General features: G+C 37.1%; 1 protein-coding gene across 2 annotated transcripts; it reads left to right on the forward strand.

The window, feature by feature from the left end:
* Nucleotides 1–749: 749 nt before the first annotated feature.
* Nucleotides 750–21,340, forward strand: rbms1a (RNA binding motif, single stranded interacting protein 1a). Of its 2 annotated transcripts, none has more exons than XM_052101956.1 (14): nucleotides 750–1,050; nucleotides 6,683–6,861; nucleotides 10,962–11,020; nucleotides 12,228–12,319; nucleotides 14,503–14,660; nucleotides 14,804–14,883; nucleotides 14,999–15,114; nucleotides 15,391–15,437; nucleotides 16,290–16,377; nucleotides 16,495–16,539; nucleotides 17,702–17,794; nucleotides 17,901–17,981; nucleotides 18,129–18,210; nucleotides 19,041–21,340. In XM_052101956.1, exons 1-13 carry the CDS (start codon nucleotides 1,000–1,002, stop codon nucleotides 18,204–18,206), a joined length of 1,167 nt encoding a protein of 388 aa, XP_051957916.1. In that variant the 5' UTR covers nucleotides 750–999; the 3' UTR covers nucleotides 18,207–18,210; nucleotides 19,041–21,340. The 2 variants fall into 2 exon arrangements, with proteins under 2 accessions (XP_051957916.1, XP_051957917.1); XM_052101957.1 differs by having other exon boundaries at nucleotides 14,999–15,105.
* Nucleotides 21,341–22,093: the final 753 nt, after the last annotated feature.

Genomic DNA, 22,093 nt, shown 5'->3' on the forward strand with positions numbered 1-22,093 from the left:
GTAACTCAGATAACCACTCTGTACAATTGTGGTGAGAAGAATAGCATTCTGAGATGCAGGTTGCCGATATTTTGGCGGCACGAGTGGGACCTACACAATATTAGGCAGGTGGTTTTAATATTGTGGTTGATTGGTGTATAAGCTGTGAAATGTGATTACAGAGAAACATTACCATGACAAAAAAGTAGATAAGATAGGCCCCGGGCAACCCGAGGTGTCATCTCATTTCTGACTTGTTATTACTGTTGCAAGTGGGAACTAGTTCACGCCCCTCTGACATTTTACTTCTTTTGTCTCCCTCATGGTTGTCTGTCCCAATGTAATAAAGTATGCATAGCATTCAGATATAACGAAAACCGTTAATTAGGTTGAACCTGTATGCTGGAGTCACAGTCCTGCAGTGTGCTGTTTCTGTGTAGCTGTGTATTGTAGATGGGATCTGATGGCGAGGTTGTGGAATGCGCTGCTTGCATGTGGGATTGAACCAAACCGCATCTGGGGGGGGACTTTAGAAGCTAATTAAATATTACACTGTTTGTGTCTTCTTATTTTTTTTGTCATTATAATTTTAGAAAACGTGTTTTACACAATTACATTTTTCCAGCACGTGTATAATTTGCATTATTGTGAGGACAAATACGCGTCACTGATGTTGATTAGATTCAACATCACCCTGCAGTTTGACTGCAAGGTAGATCGTTCCTCGGTAGGTGGGTCTTCGCTGCGGGCAATAGAATCGAGATCAATGAACCGGGTGATTTACCGAAACTGGTCGGACTACTCAACGTGGGAATAAACCATCGGTGAACGGCGATCAAAAAATAGTTTTTTTTATTCAGTATTAATCTCCTCTGCTCGAGAACGGATTACCAGCATTAAAAGTGTGCGATGTGGAAAATTTGCAGTTATACTGTAACATAACATCGACTCGGATCTGATTTTGGGATTTTTTTTATTTTTTTAAACATCGTTGGGTCAGAAAACGCAACGGAATACAGGATGATCTTCGCAAATACGGCCAATCCATTAAGAACTCCGTATCGAAAGCAGGTATGTAAAGTGGGATACGTTGCAAAGCTATTAATGATAAAAATATCGGGTAATGGGATGGATTTACAGTAGGTAAGTGGATCCTTTACCTGGGACAGAATTTATTTAACCCCTCTTACTCTTGCACGCACACACACGTAGGCTACAATGGCTGTGTATCAAAACCTACCAGCTGAATACCTAAATAGCATTTCTGAACATTAAAGCAAGTGCAAAATTTTTGTGGTAAAAAGAAACGTTTAAAATGGCAAAAATGCTGCACGCACATATGATACCCAAAAGTGCTGTCTATGTTGGCAGCGCACTAGGTTTTGAGACACATCCACATCAGTACTCTATTTTCGTTATTTTGAGGCGGGTTAACTAACGATTCTGCTTTTGTAATTAGGCCTTCACGTCTAATTACATAAATATGTCACCAATTCATGCTATTTTGTTGAATATAAAACACTATTTACTGTACAATCGCACAATGTAATATTTATAGAAGTCTATTGACGGACCTGGAAGTCAATTCCGGACACCAGTCTTTTATTTATTTATTTATTTTCTACTTTGGGATATCACAAACAGTCCATAAATAAAAACGAGACTATACTAAAGTGGTATTTTATGTGTTATGTAAATGTAGTAAGGGAAGTCTATATGATTAAATAAATCTCTTCTGTCTTGTTATGTTGTCTGAAGGTCACTACGTGTGGTATATCTCATTATGATAAGAATTTTAAAGCTGGTGTTGATGGTGAGGATGTGAGAAAGTGATGAAAGTCTCTCATGCCAGCTTGTGTTAGGAGATTGCCGGGTGTGTTCTGAAAAATCTCTGTCTAATGAATATTCATGAGCAAATCTGATGTGTTCCAGAAGTTAGTGGGCCGGCAGTGGGCGTGGTTTACGAGATTATATTTAAACATTGCTTGTCATATACATTACAGTTCTGTAAATGTGATAATTTATGGATGACACATATACACAAGCACACTGCATGAAATCAAATTTTCACATGCATTTGCATAGGAGCTCATGTGGCAGAGCTCAGTGATGGCTGTGATAAGAGGCAACATAAGTTAATTAGCTTCAGAATTTCACAGTTTATAGGAACCATATGGTCTAGAAAGACTACAGCACATAGCTCAGGACCCAAGGGACACAGAGATGTATGAGAGTGGCTTGGATATTGAATGTGATCTCCTGCCTCTCATTCACCCAATGCTTAGGCTATTCTGTCTTGGTTACCCTTCCCATGACTTTGCTAAATTACTTTTTTATCGATAAAGCTGGACATGTTCCCTAGGCAATCTCAGAATAGTTTTAATACAGTTGAAATCTATCGATTTTAATCTTGAAAGGAAAATGAAAGAAGGAATAATAGTCACCTGACAGATTGCAGCGGTAACTGGGACATTATCTCCATCTGTCCATCCTTTTCACCTTTCTCATTTTAATTTGAGGTTAATTAGTTCCTTAAAGACATCCCTTCATTTCTGCTATATGTACCTTCTAAGTATCCCTCTCTATCAGCACGTGATTTTCACGCACTTGTGCACCTTATGGATGGAAAAGTGGCTTGATGTCTTGCCTCATTAATTATCAAGCACTAACAAGCTTATGGGGCCACGTCCAATTTCACCTGAGTGCACAAGTTTGGGTTGCTCATGCGGAAATGGGTCAGTGTGTCAAAAACACAAGAAACTCCCACTATCCCCAATAGTTACAGTCAGGTGGCCTTTTATGTAGTGGGAACACACAAAAAACTTACTTAGCTTTTATCTTAATAGGGACATATCATAAACTTCTATTGTTTTTACATAACATTAATTATAAGTAATACATACCCAACCCCTAAAAGAAAACCTTTTGCATTCTTAGAATAAAAACATTATTTATTTATTAGTGCAATACAAATTTTAATCGCAACAAAATACTTTTTTTTTTCTTTTTCAAAAAAGCCTTCCACAGTATAAAGATAAGGAATGCACTAACATAGCACCAAATCAAGTCAAATTTAAACATTTCCCATAATCTAATTGGGAGTTTGACTAATTGAAAAACTAGTCCCCACAAAGGTTGCATGCTCCACAATATTAATCTGCTGGTAGACTGTGGCTATCTGCTTTGTTAAACTAATCGTGAAGCTACATTCATGATTTGCGTCAGAGCGTCAGCACAGCTTTGAACTTTGAACATGAAAAGCACTTGCAGACAAAAATGTCTCATTCTGCATTTATATGATAGTTAAGATTTGACATGCTTATGCGATAATTAAAATGCACCTTACTTTGGCTGAAAAATACTTGATTTCTATCAGAAGTCCCATCTGTGTTTGTTTTGTTCTACAAATAGCTTTAAGAGCTCTTTCTCCATCATTTTATCACTGACACTGAATCACTGTTGTGTTGTGTATTGTGAAGTGTGTGTCAGTGTAATGAATCCGGGCGGACACATTGCAAAGGTTCTGCTCTTTTTATAAGTGTTTAGGCTGGTTTATGCTGTATTAATGGTAGATGCAATAATTGCTGTTAAGAAAAATGAACGCATTCAATCATTTAAATTAATTGCATGTGTTAACGCGTTAATTTTGACAGCTTTGTTATTTACTCATGGATCATTACCAATTGACGGCATCCCCAGATTTTCTACAATTTTGTCCCCAAACGTTAGCTTAGTAAACCCCATACACATATACGAGTGGATAAGCTCCTACAAATGCACTGCATTCATAATATCTGTCATATTTTATTGTATGAATTACATGAGTTTGAACCGTGCCTCTAGGTTTAGCCGTCACTTTTGTGGTGATTTTGTTCTGTGATCAATTGCCGCTGATATTTAACAGGATGCCATTTTGTGACAGCTGCGAGAAATGGAGCCGTTTTAGTGAATGACTAAGAAACAGGAAGTGAGTCAGTAATGTGGGCTGTGGTGGCCACTGCTCGGGGTGGGCGAGAGGCCCACACATCCTGTATCCCAGAGCTCTCCTGCGTGCGGCATGTGATATTTCTCTGAAAACATTCCTTCCTCTCTACTACAGCAGAGTTTTGAGGAAATCAAGACATGCACCGCTTAAAGTATGAAAGAACATATGAGTTTGGTACTGTAGTTTGTTAATGAGTCGAACTCATCTATTTTTAACCCCAGACCAAATATTAATGAGAACAACTGGTACAGAAAGGGGAACAAAACTACATTTTCATATATCTCACTAAATGCTCTGATCACTTGTCATGTTTTTCAGGTTGCATGACCTTTTAAACACATCTTAATCATTGCACACAATCATGTGACATGTATTGAAAGGAATAGGTGCTGCATTATGAATTTCTGCAGAGTTAAATGGGGGTTTGTCCAGTGAAATCCCAACACATTCAGTTTTGGAAGAATACGTAGATTGGACTGATATGAAAGTTGAAGGGTTGTTGGTGCCTCTAGGCCTATTTGTGCTTTGCTTTAATGTGAATTAGACAGTAGGAAGCCATGGATGTGGGTAGACATAATGGTGATGACTGACTGTTTAATAACAACATCAGTTCACTACTGATAAAGTTGAAGATATCATCATGACGAATAGAGTTGCCCTGCCGCAGTGAGTTTGAGGGGAGAGTGAGGCGGGGGTATTTTCTTTTCGCTCCATTGTCTTGTGATATATCAGTAATTAAAGATTTTTATTCATCATCGGAAAGTGATTGGATCGCGAAAAGTGGTCATTTTAAGACTGATGGAGAGGACAGGAGGGGAGGGGTTGAAAAATATGAGGGCTTGGTAACTCTTGGTTTCCAAAAAGCGCAGACGTTTCAGAGGCAGTGCAAGTTTTTAGAGATTATTCCTTAGGACTAAAGCCTATAGTACCTTACATGACTCAAGCTTGTCTCCTTTAATGTTTAAGCTGGCAACTGGTCTGCGACGAGAAGCCTCAGATCTCCTGACCATCTGTCTTGTAGAGTGTACACTCCTGGGACAATCTCCGACAAGTCGCAAACACAACAACGGATTTCAAACCAGCTTGATATCTAGACATCTTGTCGTCAGGTGTGTGCACTGTCCTGATGAGTGAGAGACCGTAAATGAGCAACAGCCAATTAAATATAGAGAGGGTGCAAGAGGAGAGCAAGATATTGGGAAGCAGGAGACAAACATTTTTTTGAAAATAAAAAGAAATCCTCACCCACATCTTCCTTTTTTATTTTCATCTGATTTTTTTCTTATTTTCAAGTTCAAATAAACGCTAAAAAGGGGCGTGAGCTGTTCTTTCATGTTTGTTAATGTTATCAAGAATAAACTGAAGGAGTTTGTGAATGAATTTCGTTTTGGGTGATCCATTTGAAATGGGACAATGCTAAAGACAGCTGTAACACCTTTTATGTGTGGATTTAAAGGGAAATAAGCCTACGATCGGAAATTTAAAAAGTGAATGCATGAACATGCACAATAGGGACAGATATGAGAAGCACGCACATAAAAAGCTCAGTTACAGTTACTGCTTTAAAATAACTCTAAATGTCACGTTTGCCCTATTAAATGCAAGTCTAATAAGAGAAACTGTTCGCTGAGTTTTAGTGCTTTCTATTTCTTCTTAAAAAAAATTTGAGCTTTATTATAATTCAGTAATGCACAGACATAATTGAAGTGTCCTCATGAAATCAGAGACTCTCCCCAATAAATCCGAACACAAGTGGACAAAATTGACGACCAGGTGTAACGTTTATGTGTCTCGTGTCTCGCTTGTGATATCTTGTATACCAGGGTACACAGGACTTTAGTTGGATACGCATAGTCATGTAGTTGATACACCCAGTCTGCGATCAGTTGTGTTGAGCACGCACCAGCATGAATGAAATCAAGTTGCACGATGACAACTGCAAGTCATGTAGTGTGCACTTGGCTTAAAGAACATCAATGAATGGTTTGTGGTCAATTTTGATTTCATATTGACCTAGGTTTGGTGCTGTAGAAGCAAAAGAGAGTTAACAGGACAACATTACAGAAAAATGTCTGCAACTGTATAAATATGAGAAATGACTAAGTTCAGGCATGAAACTCTACATGGTGCATGGCTCCAGACTGTGACTAAAATGGTCGCAAATGTGACCACAAATAATGTATTGCAACTATAATTTAAAATCTAGTCGCCAATGGCAACAGTCGACACTCACGCCATTTTTCACCCATTCTGTTTCTGATGAGCTCGCTGTACCACACAACAACAAACCCAGCGCATGAGAGTCATGACCAAATGACTCTTTTGAACTGGATCTTTTTCATGAATCACCCGAAAAGAACTGAGTGTTTGAACTCAGGAGCTTTCTCAGCTAATCAGTCGTCAGTGAGCTCACTGTGAACTTCCCCTGTGAATTTCGGGCTTCTTTATAATTAAAAGTCCCATACCATATATATATATATATATATATATATATATATATATATATATATATATATATATATAATGAGATCAAGCTTTTGACACTTGAGGGACATCTAATATCCAAGTCCAATATCCTATCGATGTCTCATATACACATTAACTTGCTAAATCTTTCCGTGAGTTGTCATGACTAAACTCTATTTAAGTTGCAGGGTAAAAAGTTTTAGTGCCAAAAATTATTTCTGTCAAATAAATTAAATCTTTGTTCCATGACAGCCTCCTGTTGCTCCGCCCACTCTCCCCATGGCTCCGTCCAGTCCGAGCACCAACAGCAGCACTAACAACAGCAGCAGCAGCAGCACAACTGGCTGGGAGCAACTCAGCAAAACAAACCTCTATATCCGCGGGTTACCACCTGGAACCACTGATCATGACCTGGTCAAACTTTGCCAGCCGTGAGTATTTTTTAAAGCAGTGGTTACTGTTATGACAAAATCAGCTTGGTTATCAGTCGGTATCATTGATGTGCATTAAAACTTTTCTATGGCAAATATATTTTCAGTTATTTTTCTATTTTACCTTAAATATGAGATTTTGTAGCACATCAGACCAGGTGTCAGTTAACAGCTTGAATGTGTGAGATTGTCAGAATTAGACCAGGTTATAGCATAAACCCTCACGAGCCCTTGTGTACACTGCAAACATCAATGTTTCAGCTCTTTTCAAGACTACACTACTAATAACCAGTTTAAACCACACCACCCATTGTGATGATATCTAAGCCAGTCACACTGGCTGTGTTTGAAATGGAATACTAGATACTGCTTACTGAAAATTGCAAAACATTCACTGTTTTGTGCCTACTTCAGTTTTTTCCAAAATACTATTTGAAACTGTGTGCTGTATCCAAATAAAAAATTCAAACTGTATTTTGCCATGTTGTCACATGACCTCATGACGTTGCATGCTTAAAGGCTTCAACATATACCTTTGTAAGGCGATATTCTGCAGGCAAAGAAGGCATGGGCAGATGTTAAGGGAGTGTGAAACTCGTAAAAACTACTTGCAAAGAAGATAATTGTTTTTCCAGGAGAGTGAAGTTATACAGCAACTCACCACTAAAATGATTTCCTCATCCATTTTGAATATTCAGTGTAGCTATGTATGAAGCATCACCCACAGAGGCCACTGCCAAACCAAGCAACTTCCTATTGGTCAACGCTGTGAATTTGTGATTCAAAGTTAACCAAAATGTAACCTCATGTGAAGTTCGCATAGTGAAATTTGTTTGCCATTGGAAGTCTATCAGGCGAAAGACTTAATTGCCCATTCCCATTGGGATTACTGTCTTATTACAGCAAGTGGTGTCCTGCAATCAACTCAGATTGTTCATTGTTCATCATGGTTGTTTTTACATTTTTATACATTTTATACATATTATTATTTTTTTTTTATAAGGTGGGACTTCCTTTCTACATCCTTGACTGTTGGGTGCTCAGAGCTCCTTGGTTGGGCATTCCAAATTCTCCCATTCATTTTTATAGAAGTGGCCCATCTCTGCTAAATAATCTCTGATATATCTTAAGTCAAGAGATGGTGAAAGCCAAGGTTGATATGTCAGAAATAGGCTTCCAAACGCGGCATGATATTACTGATACGCTATTCTGCAAACACCATAAATAATTGAAATGTTTTCACTCGAATCTGTAATGAGGACCATCAGATTTTTTTTTACTGTGAGAAACAACATCTCATACTTCTGCACTATTCTATGCCATTTTGTAAAACAAGTGTTTAAACTTGTCTAAACATACACAAGCAAGAGAACTTCATAGATCAGTGTGTCTGATATCAACATGCAGGGACACATATGACAAGCACAAATCTGAAGCTCAGGTTAATACAGGAATTCCACTAAAACAATGGAGAATTCTGTTTGAAATGTTGCATTTGTGCTTAGATTGAACTCGGAGAAGCAGCGCACCAGTTTAATTCACACTTTCTTTGTCTTTTCTGACTTTTTTGTGGTTTATTATCATGCAGTAGGTTACTCCCATAGTGATTGATGTATGTTTATAATGAAACAAGAGACCCTCCCCTAGAAATCCGTACACAAGTGGTCAAAGTAGACGCATTTAAGTTACCAGGTGTAAACAGCAATGTGTCTCGCCTGGCCACATGTGATAGGATCACCCCAGAGGCATCTTAATACAAGGTTTAAAAGGGAGTCTAACCCTCTCTTTCTTAGTCTGTGGTTATGCTACACAAGTTCTTCACGTGTCACCCTCTGAAGCTCATCAAACACATCAACAGCATATGTTTTTGTCAGCTCTGGTGTGATCACTGCCTGCAGTACTGGGCTAAAAGTCATGATTCAGCAGTTAGAACAGGAAAAGTCGCTTGTTGATCAGTTCTGCAGACATCATTTGGGTTTAGTTTCCAAATACATGATGCTTAGTTCCCCTAAAATGTGCTGTGTCTGCTGTTACTAATTTTGCACTACTACACAGAATGGAATACTTAGTATTGGTACCAGCAATGTTATTACGTAACCCTTCACCCATAAGTATGATATCTTGTCAATAGACATACTGTAAATATGTGCTTGTTTGTGTGTAAGCGTTCTGATCCCCTCCCCTCGTTCTGATGTGTATTCCTTCCAAACATTCCCCATTTACCCCTCACTGCCTCTGGGAGACCAGCCATCAGTCTGGTAATCCCCAGATTGATTGTAAAGAGTCAATTGGGGGGGTGGCCTATAATCCTCTTGGCTTGTGTCCTGGTTAAAAGTGAAATTAAGGTCATATGTACATTCAGACTGTGGGCACAATACCACTGACTTCATGTTTATTAAAACCAGCCCTATATTTTGGTTAACCACTATAAGGAATGCATCTATTCAGCTCTGAGGTATTGCAGTGATATACCTCACAGCTGTTTTAATCACAGTGAGTGAACGTATAGGCTAGAGCGGCAGATTGATTTGCCTTGATTCGCATCAGGCTGAAATACAGCATCGCTTTGGGATCTGCTATCGGAATTCTGCTGGTTGGGGCAGGAAACGGGTCCTCCCTGCTGGAGCGCATAGGTCAAGGCCAAGGTTGTGTGGTCCGCTGGTTCGTGGAGTCTTGTAATCGGTGTGTGAAATGTGATTTGCTCTTCTTTTCCCTCCCTTGTATCATTACACAGGACATGCTCCAAAATTATGTTTTGTGTTTTCTTTTGCAGTACATGAATATTAATTTATTCATTCCTTAAGATGAGAATTTTAATGCAAAATGCTTTATATATGACAGTATTTAAATTTCTGCTTTGAAATATCAGCACTCGGTGAAGGTGGATAAAAAATAGCCCTTTCCTAGTCCCTTTCTGCTGTCATGGCTCTTTACTGTGCAGCCTTCATGAGACGTCAATAGATCTAATCCTTCAGAAATGTGAATAAATACATTTTTCACTTCACTAGCACTTGAGTTGAGAATCCGTCACATCAGAGCTGTGGTGTAACGGTAGCTTATGTGCATCAGACATGTTGAACTGTGTTGCTAGTGTGGGAGTTAGTGGTGCGATGGTTTAAAAATGAGACAAAGCACATCGTGGATATGGGGCGTTTTTTGTTCTATCCAATACGCTCAATGGCCTAAGCCTACATATCATGGGCATACAAATGGAAATCGATTCACTGCACACAAGGAGCTCTAAAATACGATTGCAGACTATCAGCCACAAGTGTTGTATGATAAGTTCAGCTGAAACTGCGGAAAATGAAAATTAAACCAGGAGCGGGAGAGAAAGAGCCTTTTTAGTGCAAGGGATCGAATGTTGGTTTGAAGCAGGAGAGTTGACTGAGCAAAAGAAAATGAAAGTTTAGAGAGGTTTAATGATAGTTTCATATTAATCTACAATATATAATGCTGAATATTAAGTATAAAACAATTTGGGGGAATATAATTCTAATGTCAAATGGCATGTCTGATTTAATTTCATTAATAAATTATTATTATTATTAAACCGAATGTGACAGGGCTGAGGGCGGGTCGGGTCGTGATTATACACACCCGGTCCCTTATCAGGCTAATTAAGCCTCCCAGAGGGATAAAGGCTGACTGTGGAAGGTGGTGCAAGGATAGAGAGAGATCGTTTACCGTCAGCTGACCGTAAACGATCATCATTTTATGCAGAGCACTTAAGTATTTATCCCCTGTTCCCTGTACTATTAGCAAAGAGTCTCTTCATACACTAGCGCAGGATAAGACAAGTGTTTTCTTTGAACTGTGGTGATTTGTGTGCTGTAATAACAGGTTTCTCATGGACACTCCATTAAAGCGGCTCAGTCCTCATCTGTCACACAGCAGCTCCTGGACTGATGGCATCAAGTGTCTGTGGATGACTCTGTCACAAGCAGCTCTTTGTTTCTGAAATAAATGTGTTTAAAATAGACTAGGAGAGCTCTTTTGGGTAGTGTTATTTTTTCGTGGCTCAAGGATTATTGCAGATCTTGTGTTTCATTTTGGTTCTCATTGTCCTCTCTCTCTCTCTCTGCTCTCTCTGTAAGCAGATATGGTAAAATCGTGTCCACCAAAGCCATTCTTGACAAGACTACAAACCAATGCAAAGGTTCGTATTGCAATTTTGTTCTTTCTTGTCTATATGTGTAACCAGGGTCCGAAATGAACACCCGCAAAGTGCCAAATGTGATTAAAACTTGGCTTTTGTAGTTACTGTCCAGTAATACATGGAGTATATCGCAATATAAGAAGGATAGGCTGACTACTGCTGCCATAATATTCAAAACAAAACAAAGATATACAAACCAAATCATTTTTGGCAAAAATCTATGCAGACAGTTGTTTATATATTTTTTTATTCCTTCATGCTCCTCTGTGGCCTTTAAAGATGAAATAAAAACAATCACTGACAGACAATATTCATCCGTATTTTTATCATCACTTAAATGCAGATTTAGTTATTTTGATTAGTTAATCAAGTGTTCTTAAATTGAGCGAGGGCATAAAAGAAAACATTTATCAAATGGAAACATGCCCCGTCAGCACATACATCGTGTCTCTAACTTCATATCTTATAAATAATGATAAAAAAACTAATCTGGTGATTGATATATATATATATATATATATATATATATATATATGTATATATATATATATGTATGTATATATATATATATATATATGTATATATATATATATATATATATGTATATATATATATGTATATATGTATATATATATATACATGCAGTATATACAAAGTCCTTAACCTGGTGAAGGCTATAAAAAAAACTTAATTTGGTAAACAGTTTAATATAGAGAATTACATCCGAGCCAAGTCTCTGACATTTCAAAATAAGAGTCCCGGAATAAGTATGTGTATTTCCGGCTTGTTCATAATCCAGCGTTATGCTCCAAATCTTTTTTTGTAGTCATTATTGGGATTTTGGTTCCACAGTAAACTGCATTTGGGATTTTATCCATTTCGGACTATTGGTCATAGTACAGAAAAGCTAAGAAAGTTTTTTTTACATTCTATAAATCAAGTTGAAAAATATTTATCGGCTGATAAATCGGTTATTGACCTTTTTCACAGCCTTAGTTGTTGGTATCAACAAAATCCACAATCAGTCGACCTCTAGTCATGATATCATTTTAAAGACCACATATAAATAGTGACCTCAGTCATGTGATTGTGTGACCTCAAAATGAATTGTATTTTTAATTGACACATAGTGTATACATGAATATTTGTTGTAGTGGTTGATTTTAGATGAGGTGATGTGTGCTAATACAGTGTGTCCTCTTTGTAGGCTATGGGTTTGTGGATTTTGACAGTCCTGTGTCAGCGCAAAAAGCCGTTGCAGCGCTAAAGACCAGCGGAGTTCAGGCTCAGATGGCCAAGGTGAGTCATTCAACCATTCATGACAACGCTTTCTTTTCCTGGGTATCTAGTTCATGCCTTGTCTGTAAGTGTGATTCAGGAAATTCATTAATTAGGTTATATCATAAATGCCTACTGTTTATATATCAAGCTAATTTTAAGTACTAGGTGATGTGCCGATACCTGAAGGCTTGAAGGCTGATACAAGTACCAAGTACATCGTTTTAGAGCAGTGGCCGATACGGAGTATGATACAAGTACTGTCGTTTTATGTGTTTGTGTGAGTATGCCATTCTACACTGAAATATAGCAAATATTACCATTTTCAATCATTAAAAATGACATTGACCAGTGGTAAGTGTAGCTTACCTTATAGAAATAGTTCTCCCAAAAATTTAAAAATGTTCATCATTTACTTATTTTTAGAAGACAATTTCAGCTCTGTAGATCCATACCAAGTTAATGGTGGCCACCAGTGGTTTAAGCCATATCTTCTGAAGCTATAAAATAGGTGTGGGTGAGAAACAGATCAATATTTAGGTCCTTTTTTTACAACAAATGTCAATTTTTACTTCCACATTCTTCTACTTTTGTTTTTGGCAATTCGCATTCTTCGTGCTTATCGCAACCTACTAGGCAGGGAGGATAATTTATAGTAAAAACTTACTTAAATATTGATATTTTTCTCACTTACACCTATCATATCACTTCAGAAGACATGTATTTAACCACTCGAGTCTTATCGATTACTTTTATGCTGCCTTTGTGCTTTTTGAAGCTTCAAAGTTCTGGCCACCATTCACTTGCATTATATGGACCTACAGAGCTGAAATATTCTTTCAAAAATATTCATTTGTTTTAGTTTAGTTTGTATTCCTTTAAGAAACCCAGCTAACACATAGGATACTTAATTCATGCTTTCACTATGTTAATTCACTTAAACATAATTTTTCCAGTCTCAGTGTTTAAAATTACAATGACTGTCTGACTTAGGCTGCAAGTTAAAGATTTCAAAAACTTAAATCATGGACAGCTGGCATGGGCAAGTCTGGTGAAACGAGTTCTATTTATTAAGTAATATAATTATTCCTTTTTAAAGTAGTGTTTTATATTATTGTGATACTGATAGTGATATAGTGGATAAAGTAACTAAGTAACCTTATAATAGTTCTTTGAAAATGTGGAAATAAATGACAATTGTCATGACATTTTTGGAAATTAACCGTTGGTTAATTTTGCAATATTTTTGCACATAAAGGGCAAAATGTGATATAATTAAAATAAAAAAACCCATTATTTATGAATCATTTTTACAAAGGGAGGTTTTGTCCGATTTTGCTCTCTTCGGGGGGTAATTTGTCCAAAGTACACACATGCAAATGCACAGATTTCCAGTGTATCTTTAGTGTGACAAAAAAGTATGCGTGTAAAAAATCCTGCAGTGACCTTCTCCCAGCTTCTGCTGAGCGTTTCTGCCTGTATCTTACATTTTTAATCTGCCCTGTTTTTCCTCTTCCTCCCCGCTGTCAGCATATTACTCTCCCACTTCCATGTTAGGTGTGTGTGTACCTGCGTGCGTGTTTGTGTGTGTGTGTACTATGTAAACAAGTTTGACGCATATATGTTGAGGAATGCTGACGTCTCATCCTTGCCCTCCCTTGTTTCAGAAGATACATCTAGAATAGCTAACTAAGATTTTGCCTACAGCCAATCAAATGTCATATTTAAATACACAAGTCCCTGCTAGCTGAGGGGCAACTATAGAATTTTACTGTGGCAAATTCTAAATCGCAACATAGGCAGAAGATGAAAACTCCCTCCAGCGCCTTAAGGTCTCAGCCTTGAGAGACTGGATGCACGATTCCAGGAGTTGGAAAAAGGAATAAATGGATTGTCTTACTCCGTTTTGGCCCAGGTCTTTGTATACCAATGCTGATGAAATTTGTTTCTCAACTTTCATGCACTATGTTAAAGATCATATGAAATTAAAAAAGGTCCAAGTCTACTAGCTTTGAAGCTGACATGCTAGTGTAGTCTTTTTTTTGTCTCAGAAAACTGAAAAATAATAGTTGATGACTCATTTTGCTCTACAGAGTTTTGTCCAATTAAATGAATGAGTATGTCCCTCCCTCTAATACCACCTGCAACTGACTAGCAATTATTAAATTAAATTAAAGTTTGTGCTGTGTGTTTTATGTTTTCAGCAACAGGAGCAGGACCCGACTAACCTGTACCTGTCCAACCTTCCTGTGTCTATGGATGAGCAGGAGCTGGAGAACCTCCTCAAACCCTTTGGACAGGTTGTCTCCACCCGCATCCTCCGCGACACTAACGGAGTGAGTCGGGGAGTGGGTTTTGCCAGGTTAGTGAGAATTCACGGCATGTTCTGAGTACTGATTTTTTGTATGTATGCAGCTTCTGGATGTTTATGTGTGAAATGGTGTCATATAGGCTATATACTGTTCCTCTATGTGGATGTGATATGAAATGTACCTCTATTTTTAGGATGGACTCTACAGAGAAGTGTGATGCTGTGATCTCTCACTTTAACGGGAAGTTCATTAAGTCTTCTTCTGGAATGCTGGGTAAATATCCACCATATTCTTTCTTATCTATCTATCTGTCTGTCTGTCTCATTTATAGGGTCTATATATAGGCTATTGGCTACTAAGTGTGTGTGTGTGTGTGTGTGTTTGACAGGTGCATCAGAGCCACTGCTGTGTAAGTTTGCTGACGGTGGGCAGAAGAAAAGACAGAGTCAGGTGAAATACATCCCCAATGGCAGAACCTGGACACGAGATGCAGAGGTGAGACTAGTAAGTCCCGTTTCCACCTGTGTGTTTATGTATGTCTCTGACAAGAGGTGCAAGAGTTTGTGTTTGTGCCCGGAAGCGTAATGAGCTGTTCATGTTAAATATATATGACATAATACTTCACGCTCTGTTTGGCTTCCATTCTTCATAATTAAACATAATTCATTATTAACAAATTTGAACTGTTAAGTATAAAAAGCAAAACTACCATTATGATGTGTATGAATGTTTATAACTCTGTAAAAAAAAATAACTCTCCTTTTTTCCCTTTTCCTTTAGAGCGGGATGACCTTGACCTATGACCCTAATACTGCCCTTCAGAATGGGTAAGAAAACAGATTTAATGTGTCTTAAATTGCTCAGAGGAATCCAGCAACACTTGCAGTGAAAACCTTTATTAGACTTAAAATGAATAACAACATGCTTTTGCACGTAGGTCTTCATAAGGACCCTGCTGAAGGCCTAAATGCTAAAAAGCATGGGTTAATGTTATTCATTTTAAGTCTAATAAAGGTTTTCACTGCAAGTGTTGCTGGATTCCTCCGTGCCAATCCTGTTGTTTCTGTCCATGCACCGGGTAAAGTTGCGCCAGATCTACTTCTAAAAAATAGTTCTTTAATCTTCACTGACATAATGTTTTATACCCTATAATCCATAGTTTCTTCACCCCACACGCAGTGCTCTAAAATAAAGACAAACCCACATAAACGTAGTCTACATTATAAAGGCAAATGAACGTAATGGCACATAAAGGAGAGTATTTTCTTTTTTTTTGCTCCAAATAATGGAACAGTTCACCCCAAAAATGAAAATTCTGTCATTTACTCACCCTGAGATTGACAGCATTTTCATTGTATGGAAAGAAGCAGCTCGGAGATTGTGCTAAACTCCTATTGTTTTCCACAAAAGAGAGAAACTTCTGCAGGTTTAGAATGACATGATGGTGAATAAAGGATGGCAGTTTTTTTTATTTGGGGGTTAACTGAGCTAATGACACAACAAGAGACTCTCTCCTTAATGTTTTGTACTAATAAAGTAATCACTGCCTTGACTTGTACTGATCATTTGCCCATATGCTCTGGGCTGCTCAGATGCTGTCTGTTGTGCAGTTACCATTGAATAGCTGATATTTAAATGTTGTATCAAAAATATTGTACCTTAATGAATCCGTTTCACAGGTACTATGCTACTCCTTACCATATGGGTAACCGGCTAATGGCTCAACCAGGAGTGTCTCCATACATCTCTCCCATCTCTTCTTACCAGGTACTGATCTACCTCAACTCCCTCATCTTAACGCTTAGGCTATGTTGATGTGAGTGCTTTTGATTAGCACCTGCTCCCTGATCTAACATCTGTCTGTGTGTATTTCTCCTGGCACAGAATCCCTCATGGATGCCACATCAGCCTTACATCATGCAGCACCCGGTAAGGCCAAAATATTCTGCCTCTTTCTCGCATTTATTTCTTTGTTGACTTTTCCATGTCTTCTTCACCTCTATTACCAAACAGATGACTCACACACAATAGCATATACACATGAGTCATTGAGAGCATGTGTGTGAGTGAATTACCAGCAGTATGTCCTTCTTTTGCCCCTATGTAGGAAGAAATTACAACGAAAGTATTGCACCCGATTATAGCGGTTATTTGCAAGTGCTGTGTTGTTTTAGCACCCAATTCACTGAAGGAACATACTTAACTAGGGCTTTCGATTTAACACATTAAATCAGTCCGATTAATTATATGAAAAAAATAACGTTTTTGGCTAATTAATGCAATTCGCAAAAAGGAATATCCTTACCATCTGAGCAATTCAATCTTGAAGTACCACCTAATTGCAGCAGGGGGCAGTAAGCAAAACTCCAGCTCTACAGACAACAAACTACACTCAGGCTTGCAAGGCACTAGCAACAGCAAAGTCAAGAATGTGTTCTTGCGTTCAAACACAGCTAAATAAGAGTTTCGAACTACGTTTAACTTGACTGTGACCTGAAAACATGGTATTTATTACGCAACGCAACCAAAGTGAGACACTTAAAGTGTCCGACGGACGCTGGTGTACATTGATGCATCTTTAGGCTTAGGTTTAATAATATGGAAATAAACAAAATATTGCCTTCTAAAGATACTTTTTGTATTGTCTTATCAATGTTTTACTCGTCTGCCACAATAATGTAATGCATATAATTATCTAAATTATTATATTTATAAAATATATATAATTATTTAACTATATTATAATTATTTAATAATTATTGAAATATTGTTATTTAATGGCCTTTCAAAGCAAATATTTATATGTGATTAAATAAATTTAACAACATCATATAATTAACTCGATTAAAAACTTTCATTGATTGACAGCCCTAATGCTTACATACTGATTGCGCAGTGCTATTTCAGTGCATTTAAATGCCAGTTAAAACATGATTGCTAGTGGTTAATGCATAAGACGCAGGTTTTTGCACTGAAAAATTGCACGCAAAGAAGGCTCAACTGTTAAATTAATTCTCCCCTCTGAATTCTCTTAGAATTATATCTTAATCTCTGAAATTCTATTTGTTTTTTGTTTGTTTCTTGACTCCAGGGAGCAGTTCTGTCGCCCTCTATGGAGCATCCTATGTCACTGCAGCCCCTCATGCAGCAGATGGGCCATCTCTCTCTAGGCGGCACTGCCACTGTACGATCCTCTTTTGCAGCTTGCACTAATATGGCATAAGCTTCTATGCTAATTAATATTTAATATTAACACCTGTTTTAATAAATCCATTTCTGCTGTTCTGCAGTTTATTCCTGCCAACACTGCAATGCCTGGAGCTTACATCCCTCAGTACACCCACATCCAATCTGCTGCCATCCCTCCTGAGGTCAGTGGCACACTCAATGGAATTTATATAAAAACCTGCTATTGTCTTTTATATACTAATTCTATAATTTTTTTGTGCATTTGGTCAATCATTTGAATTTGGAAGTCATTCATTCTGATTTATAATTTCTGCCTGTGGTCCTCTCAGCAGGAAAATGGTGTACAGCCACAAGATGTGTCCTCTTCTGATCCTTCATCATACCCTTTCCAACCCAACAAGCAATAAAAAGGTATTTGATTATCAGTTATTGTTTTTTAAAATCTGAGCAAAGCCATAATTTTTTTTTGTAATACCAGTTCACTTACTATTCTTGCATTTCTGAGCATTTAGTTAAAGGGACAGTTCACCCAAAAATGTAAATTCTCTCATCATTTACTTACCCTCATGCCATTCCAGATGTGTATGACTTTCTTTCTTCTGCTTAACACAAACAAAGATTTTCAGAAGAATATCTCAGCTCCGTAGGTCCATACAATCGCTTCTGAAGACATTAACTTAACCACTGGAGTCTTAAGGATTACTTTTATGCTGCCTTTATGTGCTTTTTGGACCTTCAAAGATCTGGCCAAAATTCACCTGCATTGTATGGACTTGCAGAGCTGAGATGTTTTTCTAAAAATCTTTTAGTGTTCAGCAGAAGAAAGAAAGTCATACACATCTGGGATGGCATGAGGATGAGTGAATGGTGAGAGAATGTTCATTTTTGGGTGAACGATCCCTTTAACATTGTTAATTGATTCTCAATTTTCAATTAACCAAACCTAGATTAGGTTAAATCCTAGGACAAAACTTATGTTGAATCAAATAAGTGTCCATGGGTAAATTCTGTCAAGAATACAGTCATATTTCACCCCAAAATCTAAAGACAAAATTAGAAATTATATTTCATATATTAAAAAAAAATGCAGTCTGTAAAATAAGAATTCTTACTGCTGTATTTCAGTAATGGCAATCTATTGAAAATCATTGATAACAATAGGCTTCATTTTATTTATACAAAATAAAATGTTACTTAATTTTAGGGTAAAATATGACTGATTTGTTTTTTTCTTGTTACAGGTTAATTGTCTGAGGTCTGAGCCAGACACAATCTGCAAATGGTTACTGTGGTAACAGCTTTTTCTTTCTCTTAGAGGAAGTGACATCAGAGAGGAAGTGATGCTCATGCACAGGTCCCAGAAAATGTGTCCATGATTCAATTGACTGATATGAGCAATAGACAGGAAACCTTTACACCATCTGTGGACAAAGAAGGGGGCAGAGATTTATTTTGCTAAAAAAAAAGAAAAAAGAAGAAAAAACAAATGAGATGATGAAAAATGCTTATTTTTTACCAAGGACTATTTACACAGACCATGTCTGTGAATATTGTAGTGAGTGATGGTGAGGACACCTTTCGATGCATGATGGTGTTTTTTTTTTGTATGGTTTTTATTAAGTTTTTATGGACTGTTTCTCAAACAGACAAGAAAATATTTTTTGCCGTTGCAGTCAAAATTAAGAGGTTTCTGTTTGCTTTTGGTCTTCCACTCTTTGCCTTTTTAGAAGTAAAATGTTTTACCTTTTAGGGTGGGGTTTAGATTGACTGATGCAATGCTTGATGGCTATTGATCCTTACACCTGACTCTAAAAACAAAGATTTTCTTTTTTCTAATTTTGCTCTGAATCAAAGATGTTTTGTTTCAGGGACTGCGTGTCTTTTGTGAACGAGTCTTTCTATTGAATATATATGTAAAGTCTTTTGGTAGATATAGGAGTAAATGAAGATTTGGGTAGGCAGGGCTTAGTGGGAGGTGGGGCATGATGACTGTTTTGTTGAAGTGGGTGGGGTCAGACTAACTGAGGTATGTGTGGGTGGATCTGGGAGGGGCTAATAAAAGGAATGTCGTGGATTTTGGGAAAGCTGTTCACACACTGATTGTGATTTTATTTTTTTTCTTTACCATTTTTTTTTATTTTTTTACAACACTTCAGGATTTTTCCAAGCAAGGCAGAAGTGCAATGTTTCTTTTATGTAGAAAGAAATAAATGCCCAAACTAATAGAAAATTTGTAACTTTTTATACTTTGCAAGTCAGTTTTTAAATATCTACATTTTCAGCTCTCTGTAAATTCCTAAAATATTGGTTACAGCATGCATTATGTGAATTAAATGCAAATTAACAGATACATTTAGAAGAAATGTTTCATAAAAGAGACACCACATTTCTGACTAAACAATGTATTTGGTCACTTTAATTAAATTTGACAAAACTAACAACATACAATTTCAACTATGACACTTTTCACCAAAGACCTTTTCTGCCTACAGTTGAAGACTACCCAATAGTTTGGACTACTGCAATGACAGGGGAATTGGTCAAAATAAATGGTTGTTTTGGAAATTTGCTTCTTTTTTTTTTTTTTTTTTTTAACTCTTGGCTCTCAGCTTTAATCTAGTTGTCAGAAATGTGGACACAGGAACATCTTCTAGCAGAAGGACGGATTATTTGATCACAGGTTCATAACATGTTTCTAAGCAAGCCTTTCATCTGTAATACAGTTAGTTAAGCAGAATTCTGTGTGTCTATGTGTGATTGTGTTTTTAGATGTCCAGGTCAGCCTGGCCTTTGAACTACCTCGGAGTTGTATCTGTTGTCTGATTGGTCAGGTTGCAGGTCTATCCTGTCCAGTCAGGTGTAAGAATGCCAGCTCTGGAGCTGGTTTCATACAGAAATTCATTTCATGCTTTTATTTGTCTTACTCCTAGAAAACATCTTAGTTTTTGTATCGGTATGTCTTTCTGTTGATTTTTGCATTGTTTCTTTCATTGCATTGTGATGTTTTGAGCTTGACTGTGTGGAGAATTTCTTCATGTTTTTGTTCAGTTTCTTCCTGATAGATCTTCCCGCAAAAGAGAGGCTTGTGTATTTTTTTCATCCTGCATTTTGTGTTGAGTTTTTTCCAATAATCCACAAGAACTACCTTCTCTGGAAATTTCTCAGTTTGCAGTAGCTTCTTCACATTTAGAGGTCTGATCTAAGCAACCAAAGTGTAATTTTATCATGGTGACTATTGTGGGTCAAAGAGGAGCACATCATAATTTAATTGGACAGATATGGTTTCTTTATTTCTGCTGTCAAAAAAAGTTTCAGAACAGCAAAGTTTCACTCATTGTATCAGTACAGGACTGTTGATAAAATGCTGAATTTTTTTTAATTGAACACTTGCCACCAGCACGTCCTGAATAATAATAATAATAATGATATTGTGCTCCTTTTTTATTTTTTTCTCAAATTTTATATTTAATTGTTTTGGTTTTTATTTCTATATATATATTTTTTTCTGTTATGGAAAAAAAAACCTTTTGAAATAAAAGAGCTCAAAGTTGTGTTTGTGGGTTTGGTTTGTAATCACTTGATTTCAAGAGTGTTTTGCTTCCATGTAAGGGTTGCACAAAAGAGCACGTCAGTCTGGTTCCGGAAGTAAAAATCCCATTCATTTTTCCCATAGACAAATTTATTTTCAGCGATAACTTATAAACCTTTAAAGAAAGACATACCGTAAGCTTCAAGGTTATGATGGTATATGCTTCTGTTGAAGCCATCCATTTGAGTTATATCAACTTAATTGTATAAAAATCATGTTTGATGGCGTAATTCATGGTAAACAACTACATTACCCATGGTACAGCAGAGAAAAAAATCCACTAATGAGAGAACCTCGGCCAACGAAACCCGTGAAACCTGCCTCGGAGTGACCGCCTACTCCTATTACGCACTGTGAATGACGTAACTGAGTCGGTCTCCCTTCACTCTTAAGCTACTTATATATTTGTACATATTGGAATATTTTGCAATAAATGTAAAAATATATTGTTTCTATACTTATAATCAACCTAATACCAATAGTCTTATATATTCCCATCATTTTTAATTCAATTACATCATTCACAATGCTTCATGAGATTGTAGTTTGTGCCCTCATAAAAGACGGTAAGTACACATCCTTGTTGCTTTGTCTTTATGTTTGAATAAAGATTTTTTCGCCTCAAAACTAAGTTTGTGATGTTGTGAATCACCTCAGAGTCTTTTTGGTTTGTAAACTGTTTTATGAAGGATTTTGATAAAAAAT

The sequence above is a fragment of the Xyrauchen texanus genome, chromosome 32 (assembly GCF_025860055.1).
Source record: "Xyrauchen texanus isolate HMW12.3.18 chromosome 32, RBS_HiC_50CHRs, whole genome shotgun sequence".
In the NCBI taxonomy this organism is placed as follows: Eukaryota; Metazoa; Chordata; class Actinopteri; order Cypriniformes; family Catostomidae; genus Xyrauchen; species Xyrauchen texanus.

Bases quoted from the DNA above. Each gene is read 5' to 3' on its own strand.
- rbms1a (XM_052101956.1), top strand. From the start codon at position 1,000: ATGATCTTCGCAAATACGGCCAATCCATTAAGAACTCCGTATCGAAAG. The intron at 15,438-16,289 runs GTAAGAAAACAG...TCCGTTTCACAG, and splicing joins AATACTGCCCTTCAGAATGG to GTACTATGCTACTCCTTACC. The intron at 16,540-17,701 runs GTAAGGCCAAAA...TCTTGACTCCAG, and splicing joins CTTACATCATGCAGCACCCG to GGAGCAGTTCTGTCGCCCTC.